At 40.5% G+C, this 23,510-nt stretch overlaps 1 protein-coding gene across 4 annotated transcripts in view; it reads right to left on the bottom strand.

Annotated features, from left to right (window-relative positions):
- Positions 1 to 23,510, bottom strand: part of PDE10A (phosphodiesterase 10A) — a 398,987-nt gene that overhangs the window by 311,686 nt on the left and 63,791 nt on the right. For 3 of the 4 annotated variants that reach the window (XM_042479399.1, XM_042479371.1, XM_042479390.1), the window contains exon 2: positions 3,074 to 3,142. The exons of the other annotated variant lie outside the window; for it this stretch is intronic. In XM_042479399.1, coding sequence (XP_042335333.1) covers positions 3,074 to 3,101 — 28 coding nt within the window. In that variant the 5' untranslated portion in view covers positions 3,102 to 3,142. The remainder of the gene's footprint in view (positions 1 to 3,073; positions 3,143 to 23,510) is intronic. 4 annotated transcript variants of the gene reach the window in all.

Genomic DNA, 23,510 nt, shown 5'->3' with positions numbered 1-23,510 from the left:
GCGGCATGTGCATGACGTGCTAGGGTTGCGGGGTGTGTGCACGCGCCACCCTGAGGCAACCCTAGCACATCGTGGATGCACCGCAAAAGGCCCATCTGGACAGGGCCATTATTTCCTTTCTCATCTATGAAGCGTCATTTACCCTACTGCCTCTATGTAAAAAACAAAGCCTGCAGTCTCCAAACAAAACCAACCAGTTTTCTTTTTCTTTCAGTGTTTGACTCTGCAAAAATCTTTCTTTCTTTTTTCCCTTCTAGTTGCTCCATGGCATAATGGAACAGAGGAGTCAGGAGAACATGTAGCCATGCTCAAAGGTGGGGGAACAGAAAAGTCATGCTGCCCTCTAGTGTACCTTGCCTGCAACAAGTGGATATGCACAAAGAAAAAAAGAGAATGAAAGCAAGAGTGCAGGAAACTGAGAACTGAAGGAGAAATGGAAGCATGTTCTTGCGAGATTTAATTCTCAATTTCTCTCATTTTTGTGTCTGTTTAAGCATAACAACAAAAGATAATCTGCAATTTGAATCAAGTAAGATTATCCTACGTATTGTGGATGAATGAAGACATTTCATTCAATGCCACTCCTTGCTACAACATATCATTAACTCTGCTCTGAACATCTCTAATCTTTGCAATTCATGTTTCCTTGCCACTACAGCAGTGGTTCCCAACCTTCCTAATGCCGCGAGCCTTTAATACAGTTCCTCATGTTGTGGTGACCCTAACCCATGAAATTATTTTCATTGCTACTTCATAACTGTAATTAAATAGGTGTTTTCCAATGGCCTTAGGCGACCCTCATGAAAGGGTCATTCAATCCCCAAAGCAGAGTGTGAAACCACAGGGGGAGAGGTTTGTTGAACCTTTCTGAGTATGATATTTAGTTGAAAGCAAATGTGTGTGTGTGTGTGTGTCTGTGTGTGTGTGTGAGAGAGAGAGAGAGAGAGAGAGAGAGAGACAGACAGACAGACTGCATGTGCAAGAGCACATGTGCACACACACACGCACCCCTTCAAGTCACCTGATGACCCTATGAATATCATAGGGTTTTCTTACGTTTTGCCAGGAGCTGGCTTTGCTAGTTCCTTCCTCTGAAATATAACCTACAGCACGTGACATTCATTGGCAGTCTCCAATACAAGTACTAACCAGGGCTGACCCAGTTTATCTTCCAAGATCAGATGGGATCTGGTACCTTTATTTGTACAGAAAAAGAAAAGAAGATGGAATGCAATATTACTTCCTTCTTTTCTTTGTTTTTTTCCCCTCCTTCTCAATAACTACAGCAATCTCATTAACATGTCACACTTTCTTTAAAGTCAAAGGAATTTGTGTCTTTGGCATGACTGTTAGCCACACAAACTCATTTAATTGTTTAAAATAGTATTTTTTCAGTGGGTAGAAGCAATGCATCAGCCAAAGACAGACATAGTCCTGATAAATCATTTCATGTGGTTTCAAACTCAGTGGTATTTCCATTAAAGGCTTCCTTGCATTGTGGAAAACTTTATAAAGCAGAAGTTCTCAAACTGTAATCTATGCAGCATTTTGTGTCTTGTAATCTCTATTTTTATGGATTATGGAAAGGCTATGTAGAACAGATGAGAACATCTGTACTTGGTCTTGTACTTCATTTACTTTTTTTCCGCAGAAAACAGATAGAGACTGCTTTGGCTAAAGATGAATTATTAGATTAAGAAGGCCCAAAATGTGTGACTACCTTAATACCATGCTGCTGTTTAACCTAAAAATGTAATAGTTAGGCCTTCTTAGCAACATAGGTAAGGGAGTCTCATAAGAGACTCCTGAAAGTCTCATAATACAGTGCTGGTTTTGCTCCCCTCCAAGGTGACCAGAACTGAAGCTTGACCCTGCATGAAACCTCATTCAGGTTCTAAAAGGTAGGACAACCTCTCTCCCTGTCTTTTTAAATTTTGTTTCTGTGAAAAAATTCCAATTTCCTTCCTCTTGATTAGATGGCTTGATTTAGAAAGCTCTAGCCAGCATCCAAAATAACCATTTTAATCATGGAAGCAGCTTCCACAAGCACAGACCTCCTGACTTGGAACTGAAACTCTCAGCACCCCTGGCCAGCATAGTCAATGTTGAAGAATGCTGAGAGTTGTACTACAAACACATCTAGAGGGTTGCATTGTTTCCATCCCAGTACTAAGCCAAATGCCATCTCTCCTGTAGACCCACCCTAAAAACCTACTCCAGGGGGCTGGGAAACTCTAGAGCAGGTTTTCGGAGAGGGGTTGTGGGCAGAGAGGCAGAAAACCAGAAGCATCATGTTGGAGTTAGGCCTCCAGTTTGTGTTAGGATTTAAGAGAGTTCAAAGTTCATGTTGGGTTGTTTCCTTTCATTCCTTTAGTCTTTAATCACCTCTTGCTCCTTCTTCTTCCCTTATCTTTTTTCTTTCCCCCCAGAATTAACCTTCATTTCTCTCAATCTATTTTCCTGCAGCACGTGCTGCTTAATTCATTGCTGTTCTTATTTCTTTTGATTCTTTTCTGTGTGTTTTCTGTCAGATTATGGCCTATATCCTACCATAGATTTATTCTCTTCTTTTTCCAGTCTTTATTTAAAAGTTACATCTTTTTCCTTTTGAAGTGTTTACACCTTTGTTTATATTTATCTAATTAGTGCACCTGCATGTATATATATATATTATTAGTCAATAGGCTTCAACATTGTAAACTGAAAACAGTACTCTTCTAAGAGTTTTTAGGAATTGTTTCTGGAAAACAAGATATGAAAATAGTAACCTTTTTGGCCTGTTTGGTTCTATTGTTTCCTTTTGCTGCATTGATATCACTGGAGGTTTTTTTATTATTATTATTCTCTGACTATTCCCTCTTTCTACAACCTGTATTAGTCACATGCCCAACTCTAACCAAACACCACATAGTGGATATGATGACCCAAGGTAAGCAATCAGATTTAACTATGTGGGGGTATTTGACATTGCAGAAAAATATACTGTACTACAAATAGTCATTTCAGCTCAACTCTCATGATAATTACTACTGTTTTGATAATTTTCCAGGTAACAAATGATTATATACTGTACCAGTTAACTGCTGCAGAGTGCGCTGCATCAGGCATTTCTGTGCCCCAAAAGTACTTTTTGAGTTTGTTCCTATAAAAATAGCAAACAAAAAAGAAGCATTATCTATTTAAGGGTTGACATATCCTTTAGGGCGTGTGGTGTAGGGAATTTTCATCCATTCCCCAAGAATTCTGAAAAATAAAAATGGCTTTTAAACAACTTTCACAAGCTCCTTCAGCACACAGGGATGAAAATCTGGTCCTAGAGATGCAGGGCCTTATCACATTACAAAATAAGATGAGAGGCAGCAAGCTACAAGCAGCTTTCTGCTTACCTTCTCGCATGCCCACAAAGCACTTCTGTGCTGTTCCTGATGGTGATGATCATAAAAACATGCTCTTTTCCTGCTGAAAAAAAATCAGTTTGCCAAAAGCCATGCTTTTGCAGAAGGTTCCCTCTGGAGGGAAAATAGAAACACTACAATGGAGTTTATCAGACAAGGGAAATTGGAAGTATAATCCAACGGCAATCTGAACAATGGGGTTTAACATTATTGCGTGATAGTCTACCACATGCAATTTCAGGCAACGGGAAGTCAGTCCAAATGCAATCATGGGGTTTCACGTTATTGTGTGAGAGGTGATCACATGCAATTTCAGGCAATGGCAAGCTATTTTTGGGCAATGGGAAGTCATTTCGAATGCAATTCGAATTCACGTAAATTCGCTGAACTAGCAAATTCCTGTGAATGTGTTGTGGCCCCACTTTCTTTTCATTCGAAATTAAGAGAAACTCCTCCTGTGTGATAAACTCAAATGTCAAGTAAGAAGGTAAGCAGAAAGCCACTTCTATGAAGATTTTTGCATGGGCTTTCTGCTCAGCCGCAAAATGGACTGAAACTTGGGGGGGGGGAATTCAGATCAGGTGTTATGGCATGCCTCCATGCCCAGACTGGAGGCATCGTGAACCGATCTTAGCCAGATCCTTCCCGATCTGTCCTAATCCTGTCCTTCACTAAGAACAGTTAATTCCTGTCATTTGCGAAGGATGAGATTTGGACAGATAGGGGACAGGATGGCTAAAATCAGGTCACAATGCCTCCGGTCTGAGCATGGAGGCATGCGATAACACCCAATCTGGGGAAAAAAATTTCCCTACGTTTCAGTCCGCTCTGGGGTTGGGTGGAAAGCCTATGCAATAATCTTCTATCTCATTGCCTCCCATCTTTTGTTTGCAATGTGATAAGACTCTCAAACTCTTTTAAAGGACCTAGTAGTTCTATATTTATTATTTCACCTATCCTGGCCCAAAACATCTTACTTGTATCATTTTTTCTATTTTTCTGAGGTCCTACACAGTTTCCCTTATGGGAAAAGACTAAGACCAAATAGCAACTGAATAGTTTTTGTGGGTTTTTTTAGGCTATGTGGCCATCTTTTTGAAGAGTTTATTCCTGACACTTCACTAGCATCTGTGGCTGGTATCTTCAGAGAACGCTAGCATGGAAGAGATCCCACTCTCTTTCATACCAGCATTCTCTGAAGATGCCAGCCACAGATGCAGGTGAAACGTCAAGAATAAACTCTTCTAGAACATGGCCACATAGCCCGAATAACCCATAAAAAACTATGCTTGCCAGCCATGAAAGCCTTCAACAGCAACTAAACAGTTCCACCATTTCATTGTCACCTTATGTCACTTCACCAGTGGACTTATCCAGATTTTGGGGAAGTTACCCTTCTGAACTCCAGTTCCCGGAATTTCCCTGGTAGCCACACTGACTGGTGATTTAGAAGAACTCTAGTCTAAAATGTAAGTTTCCCAGACTTTTTTTTCCATCTTTCTCTGATAATAGCCCAAATCTTTTTTGTTATTTTTAAGGCTGTGTCACAAAACTCAGTTCATTCTGAGGCTTATTCATGTTCACATGTCCTTACAAGCCTGGCATAGTCTACTGGACTTGTTCTTGATTATGTGTCTCTCTTTCTGTCTCCCATACATCTCCTGCTTATCATAAGGCAGTCACACTACTTCTCCTGGCATCTCTATTCTTCTTTCCCGTTGGAACAGTTTGTGATTTTACCTTTAGTTCAAAGCTCGTCAAGTGTAATGTGCCTGAGGAACCCTTGAAGGGCTGCCCAAACTGCCCCCCAAAAACCCTCTACATCCAAAGTGGCCAGAAGTCCACATTTAAGTTTTGTTAAGCACTCCTGCATACTCAGCACTATATTTTAGGATCTTCATAATTTCATATCCCATATCTGGAGATGACCTTTCAGAAAATTAGATCAGCTTCTCAGGAAAAAAGGGACCATTTCCCCCAAGGCTCATGTACATCCAGATAAACAAAACCAAAAAAATCTAATGTGCTCCTTCTTTCCCCCAAGTAATCTGCATTTCCTCTCAAAGATTGAGACAAAGGATCACTTCACAACCAAAGCAGTAAGTAGTCTCTTTCTACTTGTCCCCGGTTGTGTCACCAGCCCAACCTATCCATCTCAGGGATATCCCAATCCAATCACTGTTTTTGTTACACTAAAACTAACACCATCAACATGGCTGGAATCTGTTTTGTTCAGAAGAGTCATCCTCAAACCCATGCATGTGTAGAAACAGAGCCCTAACACCGGATCTGAAAATGAGTACCATTTACTCAGTAGAGTGTAATGGAAGAGCAACATATATTAGGTTCCTACACAATGCATATATATTCTTTGTTTCTTGTCCAAAAAGAACATTAGTCCTTTAATTTTAGTCCATTAACTCCATGGATTCATAGTTGCAGTTCAGAAAACCATAGTCCTCAAGGGGTCAGACATGAAGCATTCCCTCCTGTGTAATTTCCTTGAAGTTTTCACAGCAGCATAAACAAACAGAAACTCCAGCATTCCTTCACATATGTTCCACGCTGCCACCATCTTAGTTTTAGACACACCCCTTTTATAGCAGCTACAAAGTGATTCAGCATTTCGTGCAATTGACTGTAATCACTTGTCTTGCTTATAACACCTTTCCTACATTTAACTCTTTATTATATTGTAAAATACATGCAACTACTAACAGACTCCTATGGTCAATTTCTGGAACAAGTCATTCAGCCTTTGTTACTTGGTCACATAACCCATCGCCTTGGACTAGCATTAAGGTATCAATATGATTTCAAAACCTATCCTCTATATACACAACCAGCATAACACCCAGCCTGCATACACACCCACACTATGTGTATGTTCTGTGTCACCCTCAGACCTTAGTCTGAGCTACTCCAGCTTCCACAGTGTTCTCCTCAGACAGGTAACAATACCCACACTGCAAATGCCTAAAAACTCTGCTAACCCCTTTCCATATTTCTGCTTTGGTCAACTCTGTATGCTTTGTTTGAACTGCTATCTTGTGTGTGTGGTTACACTCTGCATTTTTCTAAATAAAACACTATTAAATTACCCAAAACCTGGAATCCTCCCAGTTAGTACTGGTATACACTGGTGCACACAGTCCAAAGTTACCCAAGCCTCTTTCAGAGTTAATTTCCCCAATATTTGAAGTAATGCTAACAGTTGGTGGGGATCCTTTTGGGTAACAGTTTGAAAATGTTAAATAGTGTGTGGTCTCCTGCAACTTATTTAAAAGGTGGATTGCCACACCTGGAGGCTACCAAATAGAGGCCATTTTCCTGTTTTGCCAGAAAAGGGGCAGTCTACTGAGCCTGCAGTGCTTGAGGACTTCAGGAACCCATATTTGACCCTCACTTGAGCAATTTCCTCTGGAATTTTTTGCCATAGGATCCTACCCAACTTTGTCCTGAGCTATTTGAAATCAGCTTTCCTAAGACTCAGCATACATGTATGGGTATGCTCAGTATTCACACCCCCAGTTTTCACCATAAACTCCAAGACTAAATTTCTACCCCAAAATTTCCACCACTATCACAGATTTTCTTCCCTGTCACATGTATAATTCTCTTCTCAAACTCCGACTTGGATTAAAAGAAGGAATGAAGATAGAGATCAAGTAACAGGTTAGATAGATTTCTATATAAACTTATTGAGCAGTAGGCTTAAAATTCCAAGATGGTTTACTTAGAGGAAAACAAAACATAGGTTTAGCAAGTTTTTTACAAGAAATCTTTAAAAGATTCTAATCCATCCTGTAATATATTATGTCAAACATTTCATTCTTAGTGTTAACAGTGAATCTGTCTCCCACTCTTCTAATCTAGGCTGCTTTTCCTTCAAAGCCTACTTGGCTACTATACTGAATAAATATTTGTATCTTCCCGTTTGTCTGATGTTGCGACACACTGCCTGTTTCTGGTCAGGCCATTCTGGGTGTGGTATTGCTAGAAATGCTAGAAACAAAGCAATGGCATCCAGGTTTCAGAGATAATGGGCATATTGAGACTTTCAGGACAATTTTGTGTATCAGTCTTCCCCAGAATAGTGGCCTCTAGTAGTGTTGGATTATATCTTTCAGTGGCCATGCTAGCTGGGGATGGTGAGAGTTGCAGTCCAAAACATTTGGAGAGTACCCAACTGGGAAGAGGTGCTATTGTTTATGACTTGGATGTACATCCCATAGAATGTAATGGAAGTATGTTTTAAATCACAGCCTTAGGCTACATATGTACCTGGGAATAAGTCCTATTGAATACAGATGGATTCATTTGGAGTAAAGGCTCACATTGGCGGGGTACAGACCGCCACTTTGCGGCGGTCTGCCGCCGCCGCCAGTAGGTCCGCGGGGGAGCCGGAGCCTTCAGATGGCCCGACTCCCGCGCGGACCGAAAAAAGAAGCTCCAAAATGGAGCTTCTTTTAGCGTCGCGTTTGCGACGTAGCGAGGCGCCAGGGGCGCGCTCGCTACGTCACAGGCGGCGCGACACGTTTGGACGCTGTGCGTCCAGTACGTAAAGATGGCGGCGCCCATGTAGAAGGGGCGCCACCATCTTGTACGGACGGAGTCCGTACTAGGCCCAGGGGCGTCTAAAAGAGACGCCCCTTTTTTAAAATGGGACGTCCGGAGGACGTCCCAAAGGGCAGTGTAGAAAGCCCCATTGTTTAATTGTAATGCTCTGTACTTGCAGGCTACTTCATGCTCAGTTGAATTTAGAGAAATTGAAGTATTGATGTGGGTTTTCCAGAAAAAGAAGAAATGAAAAAACTCCAGAAAATTGTTCTAAATAATGTTATCTGATTGAGCACATTTGGTTTAAATATTACATTCAAACACAGCTTTTTATGGGAACTTTTTGTGGAACTGGATATTTGTAATAATGTAAATAGAATAGGATATACATCCTTTATATGTGACACTCCTCAAAGAGATTGTCTAACTTCAAAGAGGTTGTCTACATTGACAAAAAAATTCATCTTCTCCTTGCGTTTTTCTGCTCTGTTGCTGCTTCCTTTGCACCCAGTCACCATGAGAGCAGCAACTAAGCAGCTGGCTGAACAGCAGCCAAAAAGCCTCTTGCCCATGGTGGCTTTGAGGCAAAGGCTGGCATAGACAAGAGGCTTCTTGGTTGCTGCTTCCAAGGTGACTGTTCAAAGGGAGAAGCTTCTTCCAGGTGAGGAAGGGTTCTCAATCCTTTGCCAGGGCAAACAGGGGCAGTGTTTTGCCACCTGTCTGTCGAGTCCCTTATTCCACAAGATCAGGGAAATCAAAGGGAGGTTCAAACCAAGGACTGGAATACTCTATGCCAATAAAAATAACACAATTCATGTTTTGGATACAATACACAGAAGAGCTATATAAAAGAGATGAGAGAATTAAAGACACATGGAATGAAGAGCCATATGAAGATGAACCCCAAATTCTAAAAAACAAGGTAGAAGCAGCAATAAGAGAAATGGCAAAAAACAAGTCATTAGGAACAGATGATATTCCAAGTAAGCTGCTACAGTCCACACTGACAGAGTCAACTATATTGCTAACTAACATATGTCAATAGATATGGGGGGGGGGGGGGAGCAATGGCTGACAGACTGGAAACAATTAATATACATCCCCATCCACAAAAAAGGAGACAAAAGATGGCAGCAAGTATAGAACTATATTTGCACTAATATCCCATGCAAGCAAAATTATGCTCAAAATTCTACAACATAGACTCCAACCATGGAGAGAGAAATCCCAGAGGTCCAAGCAGGGTTCAGGAAAGGAAGAGGCACTAGGAACCACATTGCAAACATACGATGGATAATGAAGTGCACTTGGGAGTTCCAAAAGAAAATCAGAATGTACTTTATAGACTATAGCAAAGCCTTTGACTGCGTAGATCATGAAAGGCTATGGAATGCCCTAAAAGACATGGGAGTGACAACACATCTGATAGTCTTGATGAGGAATCTGTACTCAGGACAAGAGGCTACTGTCAGGACAGAACACAGAGAAACAGAATGGTTCCCAATTGCCAAAAGAGTCAGACAATGGTGTATCTTATCACCCTACTTGTTCAATTTACATGCAGAACATATTGTAAGAAAAGCTTGCGTGGACATAGAAGAAGGAGGAATGAAAATAGGAGGAAGGAATATCAAGAATCTGAGATATACAGATGACACCATAATACTAGCAGAAAACCTCAAACACCTGGAACAACTACTAAGAAAGATCAAGGAAGAAAATGTAAAGGCAGGCCTATTGTTGAACATAAAGAAAACAAAAATAACGACCACAGAGAACCTACACAAATTTGAATTAGACAACAAAGAAACAGAAATAGTAAAATAATCTTCATACCTGGAATCAAACATTGATAGAAATTGAGACTGCATCCAGAAAATGAGAAGAAGATTAAGAACGGGGAGGACAGCTATGAAAGAACTAGAGAAGATCCTAAAATGCAAGGATATACAAGTGAGCACAAAAGTTAGAATCATACAAACCATTGTATTCCCTACTGCCATGTATGGATGTGAGAGCTGGACAGTTAAGAAGGAGGAAAGGAGAAAAATCAACTCATTTGAAATGTGGTGCTAGAGAAGAGTGCTAAGGATTCCATGGACAGCCAAAAAGACCAACAAATGGATCCTGGAGCAGATCAAGCCAGAAATCTCCCTAGAAGCCAAGATGACAAAACACAGGTTGTCATACTTTGGACACATCATGAAAAGGCATGAATCATTGGAAAAAAACAGTAAGCTAGGAAAGATAGAAGGAAGTAGGAAAAGAAGAAGACTGCATGCAAGATGGATGGACTCTATTAAATAGATCATGAATATGAGTTTGCAGGAGTTGAACAGAGCAGTGGAGGACAGAGGGTCTTGGAGATGTCTCATCAGCAGGGTCACCATGGGTCAAGATTGACTTGAGGGCAGTTAACAACAAAAAGAAGGCATGTGTGTGTGTGCACCTCTATATTTATGTACTATGAAAATAAAGAGAATGGAAAGGGGAAAACACATGCAGATTCTACCAAATACACTGAACAGCAACAGGATGGTTGCATGTGTCATTACAAAGCACAATCTAGTAGCTACTGAAACTGGCAATAACTCAGGCATTGCTTACATTTCAGCAGAGTCTTTGTCTGTGTCTCCTCCTTAACATAACATTGCTGATAAATATTTTATAAACACATCACTTTTTATTTAAAAATATGAATTTTGCCTGGCATTCAAATATTCTTGACCCTACAGATTCAAAAGCATTATATATATAGCAACATCTGGAGAGTGATTTTGGCTTTGCTACTTGGACTAGGAAGGCAACACAGTGGGTTGAGAAATTCCCCAAAGCCTTATTGTTAGTCCCAAATAGAGCTGACCCACTGAACTGGTGGGAATTTTGTGTGTTTTGATTAACCAAGCTGGACTTAACCAATAGGATTCAGGGTATGGGCTGCTGGTTGGAAATGGCCTTCTACTATCATGCCTCTAGGGATAGGAGGAATATTCAAAACTATGCAAAAATGATTGAAAAACATATTTATCATTGAGAAACCCTGTGAGAAGAATTCTGGATTAACAAGCACCTTTGCTATTTGGGACTTAATCTATGCAAAAATTGCACATGGTAGTTTTGCACACAAAAAATGGCACTTTCTACATAGAAAACCACATTTTCTTCACAGAAAAGAATATTTCTCCACAGAAAATGCTACATCCTGTACCTTAGATATTATTTTTTGTGCAGAAAATGTTGCTTTCCACCCAAAATAACCTGTGTGAATTTTCTACAGAGTAGGTCTCAAATGATGAATAATCTTCCCAATGAGAATAGTTTTTGAAAACTCTCATGGTGAGAAGCGTCAGCGCAACTGCTGGGGTCCAACAACTACTGTCAGCAACTCAAACGAGTCCTGGGGTTAAATCAGACCTTTGTAGCAGAGCTAGCCATTTTAGAAGCTGAAGCATGGCTCCAAAGGCAGTTGAGATAACAGCAACTGGATATCTTCCAGGAACTGAAGCAATGCAGGAACCTCCGGGGACACACAGCAAACCGATGCCAGACTTCTTCTGATAAACCACCAGAGAAGCAAAGTTTCCCGAAGTGCTCTTTATTCACAGTGCTATAATACAAATACAGATCTCCAAAACTCCAAACCATACCAAACCAACTCCTACTATAAACCCACAAGCTATCACTTGCAACCCCTGGGTTTATATAGACTCCAGACCATGTGGTCTCCAAAACCCAGTGAGTTCCTGTGTGTAACCATGACAAGTGTCCCCTGTGCAATCCAGACACATGGTTTCATCATCCATGGCTACGTGCACTTAGACACTGAAGTATCCTTGAGCCAATGAGCATCAGCTGTGCTAATCAACCTTGTCCTTCTGCTGAATGCTCATGATCAAACACACACACATCAAGCATTTCCCTGTGTGCTGTGTTTTAACCCTACAAATCCCTGACAAGAAGTTCATTGTTAAAATTACTCACTGGTTCCTTGAAGAAGAAAATCAATGATGAAATGTATCCCTACTCTCCCATGCCCTGTATGCCACTGATATTCTGAGCATTCTCTGGACCACAGCTTGGAAAATTCCCTTTTGGGACCTACAACTTACAGAGTTATGCTGATTTATGGATTGTATAATACATTTAATGTATAACTTACTACATTTGGCCCTGAGAAATCCTTGGAAAAGTTACGTTTTAGGACAAAAACTACCAGAATTCCCAAGTATGGGAACTGAAATCCAGAAAAGGGGGACTTTTCCAAGCTTTTGGTTTGCCCAAGACTCATAGAATCATAGAGTTAGAAGAGACTGCAAGGGCCATCCAGTCCAATCCCATTCTGCCATGCAGGAGCAGTAGAAAACAAGCTTGCTCCCTCCTCAATATGACATCCCTTCAAGTATTTAAACAGTGCTATCCTATCACCTCTTAACCTTCTCTTCTCCAGGCTAAACATCTCCAGCTCCCTGAGTCATTCCTCGTAGGGCATGCTTTCCAGAACTTTCACCATTTTAGTCTCCCTCCTTTGGACATGCTCCAGTTTCTCAATATCCTTTTTAAATTGTGGTGCCCAGAACTGAACACAATATTCCAGGTGGGGCCTGACCAGAGCAGCATAGAATGGCACTATTACTTCTCTTGATCTAGACACTATACTTCTAAAGTTGCATTGGCCTTGTTAGCTGCCACATCACACTGTTGACTCATGTTCAATTTGTGTCTCCTTGGACTCCCAGATCCCTTTCACACGTAGTCTTGTTCAGCCAGGTGTCCCGCATCCTATATTTGTGCATTTCATTTTTCCATCCTAAGTGCAGTACCTTACATTTCTCTGTGTTGAAATTCATTAGCTTTGGCCCAGCTTTCTAATCTATTAAAGTCATTTTTAATTTTGATCCTGTCCTCTGGGGTATGTCCAAACTACCCACAAGCTCAGAGGCAACTCTTAAGGAAGACTGAAGTCCTTTTCAAAAGCCAGCCATCACAAGGCACCTCAAACATCATCCTGAACAGCTCACATCCATCTTTCCAATTTCTTGTTGGCTTCAATTTTATTAAATGCTTAACATCACTCCACAAGTCACTACGTTCAAGAAGGAGGTGGGTAATGATTTGCTTTAGTGACAAAGAATGGGTTTTCATAACTATCACACACTACCTTTCCCAATGTCATCATTAAGAAATGTGACAGTCTTCTTGGTTCTGTGCCCTACAGTAAGGCAACAATATTTCACTCACATAAGAGATAATAATCTCAGAATTGCACTTGAAATTACTGGGATGCAAACCCATCCCTCTAAGAAGGGACTAACAAGACCTCTTGGGGGGGGAGGTAGAAACAGAATACGGACATGATTGATTAGAACTTCTGGGTCTCTTAACAGTCCATTTCCTTCTCAAAGCTCTGAATTCTTAGTTTGATTTTTTGAAACCCAAAGAACTGATTTTTTAAAAAAAACCTCATTATTTCTATAGTATGTTATAGCCAGTGCTTCCATCCTGCTGCGTTGTGCCTACAGTCCAGCTGTGAGCAGAAAGTTTTACAGCCACTGCTCTCCCTTCAGATGGTTCTTGGACTTTAAATTAATCTTGAACTGAACAGCCCTTGAAAGGGGGGACTCTTTCAACCAGAAGACCATGGATTTAATACTTTTTTAAGGAGGGGAGGGTATCAGGGATTTTATATGTTCTGTATTTTTAACTTTGTTAGCCGCCCCGATTGTTCTCAGAGGGGTGGGATACAAATAAATATTATTATTATTATCATCATCATCATCATCATCATCATCATCATCATCATCATCTTCATCATCATCATCCCATGAGTGTTTTTAAAATTAGAGCGTTGGAAGAGACCACAAAGGCAAAGGCCATCCAGTCCAACCCCCTGCCATGCAGGAACGCTCAATCAAAGCATCCACGACAGATGACCTTCCAGCCTCTGTTTAAAGACCTCCAAGAAAAGAGACTCCACCACCCTCAGAGGGAATGTGTTCTACTGTTGAACAGCTCTTACTGTCGGGAGGTTCCTCCTAAGGATACAAGATTAATATTTACTAAATGGCCATGTTTTCTGGATTGTGAGATACCACATTGTACCTGCAACAGGGGAACCCTGAAGAGTGAGCCAGTGGACTGGGACCTTTAACCAAGGTAAAACAATTTTTTTCTTTTCAAATTTGGACCAAATTGGCATGGTTTACCTCTACACCTACCAAAATGTTCCTTATGCAAAAATATGAAGACTTCTTGAGGAATCAGTTGTCCTCTGCCTACAAGGAGGCCTGTGACCTCAGAGGAATGGAGACAGATTGTAAAGAGGAGCCCTTGCTGATATGCAAATGGACTTTAACTTTCCTGGACTTTGCCCAATTGCCACATGGCCAGAGGAGGAGGGGCCAGCCTGCTAAATATACCCTCCCCATACCATCTTAACTAAAGACAGAAACAACAAAATGCAGGCATCTTACTAACATCTCTAATTTTTCTCCTGTTTGGTTTGTAACATCTTGCCTGATGAAGAAGCCAGTGGAACTTCGAAAGCTTGCAACAAGTATATTGTGCATTTCGGTTGGCCAATAAAGGTATCACTGTTTGGTGGATTTAAGGCTGAAATAAATCATGGATAGTCTGACAAGCCCTCTTTACTAGTAATAGTAATAGTAATAGTAATAAAATTTATTCGGTCTTTGACCAGTATTAAAACAAAACCACACAAACAGCGTATCAGTATAACAGTAACAGGTTAAAATATAAACTGATAATAGACTATACATATACAATATCCAAACAGATCTTTCTACACGGTAATAAAATGGCCATTAGTCAGTTGAGGGTGCAGTTTACAGACAAATGTAACAAAATTTAGCCACCTTATGGGATACTATAGAATCATTGTTATCCAATAGGAGGCGTAAACAGAAGGAGTCAGTTTTACCTGGGAATTTACTCAGTAGTGGGCTAATCAGTTGGTGAAGAAGGTCTCTTTACTTTATATGACTTTGCCAAACTCAGAGTGAGTAGATAACTACATTTTAGTTATTAAAGGGTGGATTTTAAAATGTATCTGTTACTAATAAAGGCAATGAGAGCAAGAAAGAGACAGACACAGAGGCAGGCAACATCAATATATCTGTCTGTATCTATAGCTGTATCTAATCTTTTTCTGCCTGTCTATCTATATCTATCTATCTATCTATCTATCCCTCTCTCCAAACCATAATATTATAATATTTCCTTATTCAATTTTTCCAATCTCATTTTGAGATGGAGCAGGGGGCCTTGAGGCGTTGCTTCATCGTCACTCAAAAGGTGAAAGTGGTTGTCAATAGTGATTGGGTATTATTAAGAACAGCAACAACAAAATGGCAGTCCTTTAGTCCAAGACAGCTGCAATTTAGTCTGCATCACAGCTGACTTTCTGGGTCAAACTATACTTTATAAATTAGTGTAACCAAATGAAGGGTTATTCTGTAAAGGGGGCTTTGGAAGGTGGTGAATGGAATCAGAAATGCAGCCAAGGAAAGGGGGTACTTCACACATTTCCATTCCCCCCTTAGAAGTCATCTTTCTCTTCAGGGGTATTACACACACACACAGCAAAAAGAATTATTGAGTTCTTTTGACATAAGCCTGCCACCACCTTCTTTTATAGATGTTGTTCATTTAGAGAAATTCAGGGTATGTACTTAAGTGCTTCTGAACTATTCTGGATGATCTTATATTTTTTAATGCTAACTATTTATAGACAGTAAAATGTACATGGAAATATTTGGGCTTGGTGACAAGGTTTACAGAGATTTCTTTTAGTTCTGAGGAAATCATGGTTTTCCATCCCCATGAGTGTATCCCCTCCCATTCTTCACACCAAGAAAAGCCTCAGTTTTGTAGGATATTCTTTGATTTTTAAAAAAAAAAAATGGATGAGCATCCAGTGATATTATTGTGGACATGAAAAAATATTGAATTATTGTCTCCAGAATCATAGTCCAATGCTCAAACCACTACACCATGCTGGCTCTCCAAGAAATAGTGTACTGGGTATTTGAGCTAGTCAGTTTTGATTGCTCAACATTCAAATTGAGTGGGCATAAGGAGAGGACAAAAGAGGCTGAGATAAAGTCCAAATCAGGCAGCATTCAGCATGCCTTCAAGCATGGAAGTCCATTGTCTATGACAACCCTCCTGATAAACTAAAATCTGATAACTGTCCTGATATGCTGTCCTAAAATGCTGATTTATGCTGGTACTGTACTAGTAAGGTTGTAATAAGAATATATATGCTTAAGTAATTATGAATGTTGTTAAGCCATAATAAGAACAATGACTCTTGTTTACCTGTCTTGTCACAGAAGCCTTTTAGAGCTGTATAATTCTTCAAACAGATGGGAAAATGTACCTGAATGTGTTATAGATGAGAGACAGAATTCTGTACAACAGCCTTAGAGAAATGGCTATATAATGCCTAATCAGACACTATGGAAACCATGATATTATGAAGGAACATGATGATGATCATGATCATGATGATGATCATGATGGATAAGAAGCTATGATAAATTGTTTAGAAATATGATGTTCTTATATATGTTAATTATTACCAAGCCTGTAAAAGAGATGCAGAGAGATGAAGATTCAATCCTTATGAAAGCCCTATGAAAGTATGACATCTTGATGGCCATACAAAATTATGAATAATGCCTTATATGCAAGGTATTGTTATCCAATGAAATTTGAGCACCCAGACATTGCTGTTGTGTCTGTGTTTCTCCCTAAGAGGAATGTATAAAAGGAATGATATATCTATCAACACTTATATTAAATAGCTTAAAAAGTGTACCAAAAGAGCCTGCTCATTTCCCATGTAAATATCCTTGAATTCCAACATTCAAGTGGAATGTTGATGTTAATTTGGCTTTCTGGTTTAACCACTACAATCAGTTGGGCACATAGGTTAACAGAAGGTGATGGAGGAGAGACCCGACAGAAACCAGATTTAGGTGTCAAGTGGCAAGAACCCTCAGTCTCAGAGATAGAGGGTGGGAATCATGCTTCAACACATAGGTGGCATTTTCACATAGCATTTTAAAGGAAAAGTTCCACAAATGGATAAATAGCTGGCCACAATATCGTAGCATGTTGGACTAGGACTAAAGAGATCCCCAGTATAGTTCCCACTGAGCCAGGGAACCTAGAGTAATCTACTTCACAAGTTGTGATAATAAATGGAGATAGAGACTTGTGTGTGCTACTTTGAGTTCATATATAGATGTTACACCTAATCACTAATTAAACAAAATACACAGTTTATTCAATTTTATAAAAACCACAAAAACCATGTGTAGTAACACAAACAACTGCAGTGGAATTGGGGGTATGGAGAGAATAGCTGCAATAACAGAAATGGCCAGAACTGCGTGCATACATGCACACACACAAGTCCACACTTTTTCCATGTACTGTGATCTACATTCACAACTGAATGCATTTTGCTGTCTGAGGTAAAGTAGCAAATACAGCCCTCACTCACCAACTACACTCAGGTGCTTAGTACATAAAGCCAGGTGAGGTACTTTGGCACAAGAGACATAACATCCCTGAAATACTTTCCCCAAACACTTGCAGTGAAGATGCAACCAAAACAAATTAAAGAATCTGCTGCCATTTCATACTGACACACTTTTTTTTTTACATGCAAGTAAACAAAAAGGTTATCTCAAAAGAGCTTTAGGGTGATAATTTTGGCCATTCACAGATAGCCATACATGTTTACTGTGTGTGCAGTTGTGCTAATATGCATTCATATACTTGCTATCATGTCTTGTTTTGTTTTGTTGGAAACACAAGCCATGTCTAAATTGTTTGAGAAATGCAGATGCTGTGGCTAATGAAAAATGCTGCTGCCAAATTCTCTTCTTAGCAATTAACTATTGGCAGCTACTAGCCACAGCAGCTCCAGAAATGGTTAGACACTCCCCTTCTCCCTACAGCACTGGAATCCAAATCCTATCTATGCACAGGGGGAAAATGAATCCTTTTTGGGGGTGGGAGAATGCATCAACTGTTCAAATCTAGTTGTGTCTGCTTTGGTCCAGTGTCTCTTGTTGCAAACCTTGCAAAGACATTCATCTTCAGTGTTTCCCACCAGCTGGACATGTGGGGTTACCTGATTAGGCTGGCCGCCCCATCCCCGGGGGAAGATGAAAAAGGGTGTGGTTTACATAAGCCAATTTATATGTATAAATGCAATCATATAGCATAAATAGAAACATAATTTAACATTGTTATTAGTTATTTAATCCATTTCTACTCCACTATCCATATATCACATATCTCAAAGTGAGATGCAGCTAGCAATATATACCTTACTTTGGTTGGGAAAACTCTGACTAGGTGACCTATACATAGTGTACTGTTCATTTATCTTTTAAATTGTTTTAACCATGCACCTTGTTAATAGAATCGTTTACTTGCTTTTTAACTTGTGCACAATAAGATTCTAACTGAACTTTGTTTGAAATGGTTGTAAGCTATTTTAGGTCCCATGCTGGGAGAAAGGTGGGATATAAATAAAATAAAATATAGTCTAGTTGAGACTAACCAACAGGATTCCAGCCAAAGTTGAAGTGCATGGCGGACATACGGACAGCCCAGGCCAGCCTTTCTCAACCTTTTTACCCTGAAGGAACCCTTGAAATGAATTGCTGGCATCAGAGAACCACTACATATACATTATTATATGAATAGTTTTTTAAAATGTGCTGTTTTCTGATTGCAATCTCTCACTGATTCCTGCTAACCTCTTAAGAGAACCTTAGACTTCCAGTGAACCATGTTTGAGATTCTCTGCCCTAGATGAGGAAGAAAAGAATATCCCAGTTCAAACATTTAGCTACAGTAGTGCTACAGCAGCTTGGTAAAATAGCAGGGAAAGCCCCTCCACTCTATTATTAAAATATTTATTAACCACTCTTTTTATTAACTAACTTCAAGGCTGTGCTGATCTTAATACTTAGCTTAATGAAGGTTGTGGGGGGTCTTATTCTTAATTACTTTATTTTACTCTATATGTGCCACTTTAGGATTTCTGTACACTGCCTTGGAATTTCGTTGTATAGTAATTACAGTAAAAGGGAACATTTTCTTTTGAAAATGTGTGTTGGGTTCATTTACTGCTATGAGTCATAAAAATTACTGGTGACTGGTGGCTCCCATGCCAGTGAGGTAGTAAATTCACTGAGGGTTTTAGTCTGAACCTGTAAGGAGATATATAGGGTGTTGAACTGATTTCAGGGTCGAATTCAGCACCTCTAAGATTGGGTCTGAGATCAAATCAAGGAGCTTATTGCATGGTGTTTTGAATTGGCTCCCGCCTCCTGGACTGCAACCGGGATGCGGTATGGATGATCGCACACTAAGTCACCACCAAATTGCCGGCTGCCATCAGCCTGGGTCCCAGCCAGGTCGAAGTCGTGCTCCACCAGCTTTCCAACTTCTAAAAAATGCTGGTGGAGTGCAGCTTAGACCCAGGCTGATGGCAGCCAGCAATTTGGTGGTGATTTAGGGTGCAATAATCCCTGTCTCCATCCCGCATCCTGGCTGCGGCCTGGAAGGCTGGAGCCAGTTTAAAATGCCAAGTGATAAGCTCCCAAGTCTGAACTCTCTCTAGAAGTGAAGATGACTAAACTGAATGTGTCATACTTTGGGCATATCATGAAACAATGTAATTCGTTGGAAAAGATGATAATATTTGGTAATGTGGGAGGCAATAGGAAAAGACCACGTTCCAGATAATAACAACAACAACAACAATAATATTTATTTGTATCCCGCCTCTCCCTGTATTGGATTGAGGTGGGTAACAGCAAACAATGGATGGATTGCTCAATCAAGGAAGCCATGGCCCTGAGATTACAAAACCTGAGCAGGGAAGCTAATGATCAAGGCTCTTGAAAGTCACTCATTCATTAGGTTGCCATAAATCAAAGTTGACTTGGTGACAAACAGCAACTACAACCCATCACCTTCAACAGCTACTTTAAAGCTGAACCTAAAATCTGGAGCGGATTCACCAGCCACCCAAATTGGTTTGACACATGTTTCAAGACAAATCATGCTGATTTACTTCAGCTCACATGAGGATTGGACCCTCAAGATTCAAGTGCTTACCAATCCTGCTGTCGAAAAAATGGGGGGAAACCCAAATATACTTTTTTCTTTGCAAGTGCACAAAACATAAATTATAGCTATTTCCTTGATCTTTGCTATTTAGAAAGAATTTGTTCATGATAGATTAGCAAAGCATGAAGTACTGTCTATGATTCTGTCTACCAGAAGGTGGCAGCAAATACACACACAGATACACAAACGGAAAAAAAGTTGAAAAGGGGTCTTCTCCTCAGCCAAGCAATTTCTTTTCCTAGTGTTTCATGACAACAGCCCTGTTATTGTTTTCCTTAGTTTTATTTAGTCTCTTGTGAGACAGATTTGATGGTGAGTTTATCTTGTTTCACCATTTACTTATTTATTTATTTGGTGTTTTTGTTGTAGCATTAGACCATCAGGGATTCTGATTCTATCTAAGAGTTTAGAATCAGTGAAGTATTGTCAGATAATGTGACATGTTTCAAGTAGTGTCCTTTTTGCAATTACACTATTGTGATTTCACTGAGATGTCTGTCCATTTGGGATTGCTCCCAAAGTGCCTATCACCACTGGCACCACAACTGTTGTTTTGTTGTTGTTGCTGATGTTGTTGTTAGTAAAATTACACTACATGCCCACCCATTCATTTCACTATAAGGTACAGAAACTGAAGAGACTTTAATTAGGCTCTATGGTGTGGAAGCAGGTTCTTTGGCCTCTGGGCCAGAGGTAGCTCACAATGCCTCTTCATCCACTTTGTTAGTCTCTGCCCTTTTGAAATCTCCTCCTCTTTACCTCCAGAAGACATCTGAGCAATAGGGCAAAGTGGGCTATGGAGTCCCATTGTCTGTTTTCTAGATCTTATCCTGCCAGAGTGAAGGGAAGGTGGAAGACAACTTGTCAAGTATGGTCTCCTTCCCCTGTTGCTCAGATAATGGAATAGTGTGGTGGAGTGGGCTTTGTGTGCTTGTATGCACAGTAGAGTAGCCAACAGCAAAGGGAGACAAGGCTCCTTCATCTTTAATAACTGTGTAGAAGTGGAGAATTCAGCAGTCACATCTTCTATGATATCTGCTCAAATTCCCTTCTTGACACAACTCTTAAATATGAAGGAGCCCTGTATTCTTTTTGCTTCTGGCCACTTCAGTGCATTCCTCCTTATATGCATGAATGAACACCACTTCTTCCAGCCCCAAACTCAACTATGTTTGTCCCCTTTCCACCATAGGAAGGCAGCCCTCAAGGCCTGGTACACAAACAAAGATTGTCCTTGTGCTCATAAAGATTTCCAACCGCTGTGCTACAGAGCCCTGTACTACAACTGTGGAACTGTTGGAGGTGCAACAGTGCTGAATATTAAATAATTAAGAATGCCTCAGAGTGGGCGGTAGTAATACAGTTAGATAGTTTGTTTGACCCAGTGTCCACTCTCTTTGTCCTGATGCATCTGTGATGTAAACTGACACTATTATAGAATCATAGAATCATAGTGGATTTCATATTGAGGATGGAGCAAGGTTGTTTTCTGCTGCTCCAGAGTCTAAAACACAGAACAATGGATGCAAGCTCCAGGAAAAGAGATTCCACCTCAACATTAGGAGGAACTTCTTGACAGAAAGAGCTGTTCGACAGTGGAACACACTCCCTTGGAGAATAGTGGAGTCTCCTTCTTTGGAGGTCTTTAAGCAGAGGCTGGATAGCCATCTGTCAGAGGTGCTTTGATTTAGATTTCCTGCATGGCAGGGGTTGGACTGGATGGCCCTTGTGGTCTCTTCCAACTCTATGATTCTATTATTCTATTGTCCCTTTCCCCTTCATAAGATGACCATTCCATTGCTTCCATTCAGCAAAGAAAGAAATGATTTCTTCAACCATTGTGCAACAAAAAATAGGCCAAGCATGCTGATGTCATATAGTTGCTCAGCAACCTATGCTGGTTTGTGTCAGGTTTTTAAAAAACGTTTCTGTTCTCTCGTGTCTTATTGGCCTTTGAATCAATCAGTCAGCAAAGCAGCCCTGCCTACTAAACCTGCAGGAGATCAGTAGCGTCACTAGGAGAGTGCGGGGACTGTGGCCCGCACAGGGTGACGCGAGAGAAGAGGGGTGACACCAAATGAGTGCTCCCCCCTCCCTGTCATGCACCCCACACACAGCAGGGAGGGAGAGGGCCCGGCACGCCACCTGTCCCTGCCCCACTTGTTTTTACTTCCAAGTAAAGTCTCACAGGAAATGGGGGAGGGCCCTGCTTTTCCCATCCCTACCTGGTGTGGCTTTACTTCCAAGTAAAGCCACACAGAAAAGGGAGGGAGGGAGAGGGCCTGGTTCCCCTGTTTTTGCCCTGCATGGTTTTACTTCTAAATAAAGCCTCACAGAAAAGGGAGGGAGACGGCCCAGCTCCCCCATCCCTACCCTCTATCCCTGCCCCATGTGGCTTTACTCATGAGTAAAGCCACATAGGACAGGGAGGTGGGAAAGCACCCTTTGGCTCCACCCCAAATCCCAGCCCCCAAAGGCCCCAGTGCACCTGGTCACACCTTGACATGGGACGCCGCTGCAGGAGATTCTACTTTTAGGTGACAATTCAGAAGATGAATGCTCAATTCATCCAAAGTAGGTCTCAAGCATAGAGAAAATGTATGATCATTCTAGAAATGGTCTTCTTCTGTCAATTTAACAAAACCATACCAAGAGCATCTGGGGCTTTGGGGGTACATGCAGCTTCCTCCTGATCCTCCTATGTACACTAGACTTTTACGGAATTCTTTCATTAATATAACTTTTACCAGTGGAGATCACACTAAGAAAATGTTTTGCAGGAACAATCCTCTCTTTTTTAACAACTAACCAAAAAATGTATGGGTCTCCCCAGTCCCTGTATCTAAATGAACTACTTCTCTCAGACTCTTACCTTACCAATAACAAATGCAATCATTTGATGGGATAAAACTATGAATGCAGCTCTGGAGAGCTAAACAGGGAGTGCAACTGCAATGCTGTGACAACACTTCTTTTCTGGGCTCTTCCAAACCAGCCAAAAGCCCCAGGATTTGGTGGAAGCTGTAGCTGTACTTATCATTGTTGGATTGATGGGTTTTTAAAATATCCTTATTATGTCCTTCTTGTTCCTGATTTTCCCTCCTGAAATTCCAGTGGTAGATACAAGTTTTTATACTCCCTGCAAGTTATTTTCTTCCTCTGTCTCAGGAATTTCTAGTACAGGCCAGGGTAAATGTTACACATTTTGTACACATTGTCCTAGTTCCTCATGCTATATCTTTTAATGGTCCAATTGATGGTGTTTCTGATGGAAGTTTACTACTGACTTCATTGCTTCATTACATTTGTGGTTGCCAGACATAATAATAATAATAATAATAATAATAATAATAATAATAATAATAATAATAATAA

This window comes from Sceloporus undulatus, chromosome 1 (assembly GCF_019175285.1).
Source record: "Sceloporus undulatus isolate JIND9_A2432 ecotype Alabama chromosome 1, SceUnd_v1.1, whole genome shotgun sequence".
Taxonomy (NCBI): Eukaryota; Metazoa; Chordata; class Lepidosauria; order Squamata; family Phrynosomatidae; genus Sceloporus; species Sceloporus undulatus.
The sequence above is the reverse complement of the archived record's forward strand: the minus strand, read 5'-3'. Positions and strand labels throughout refer to the sequence as shown.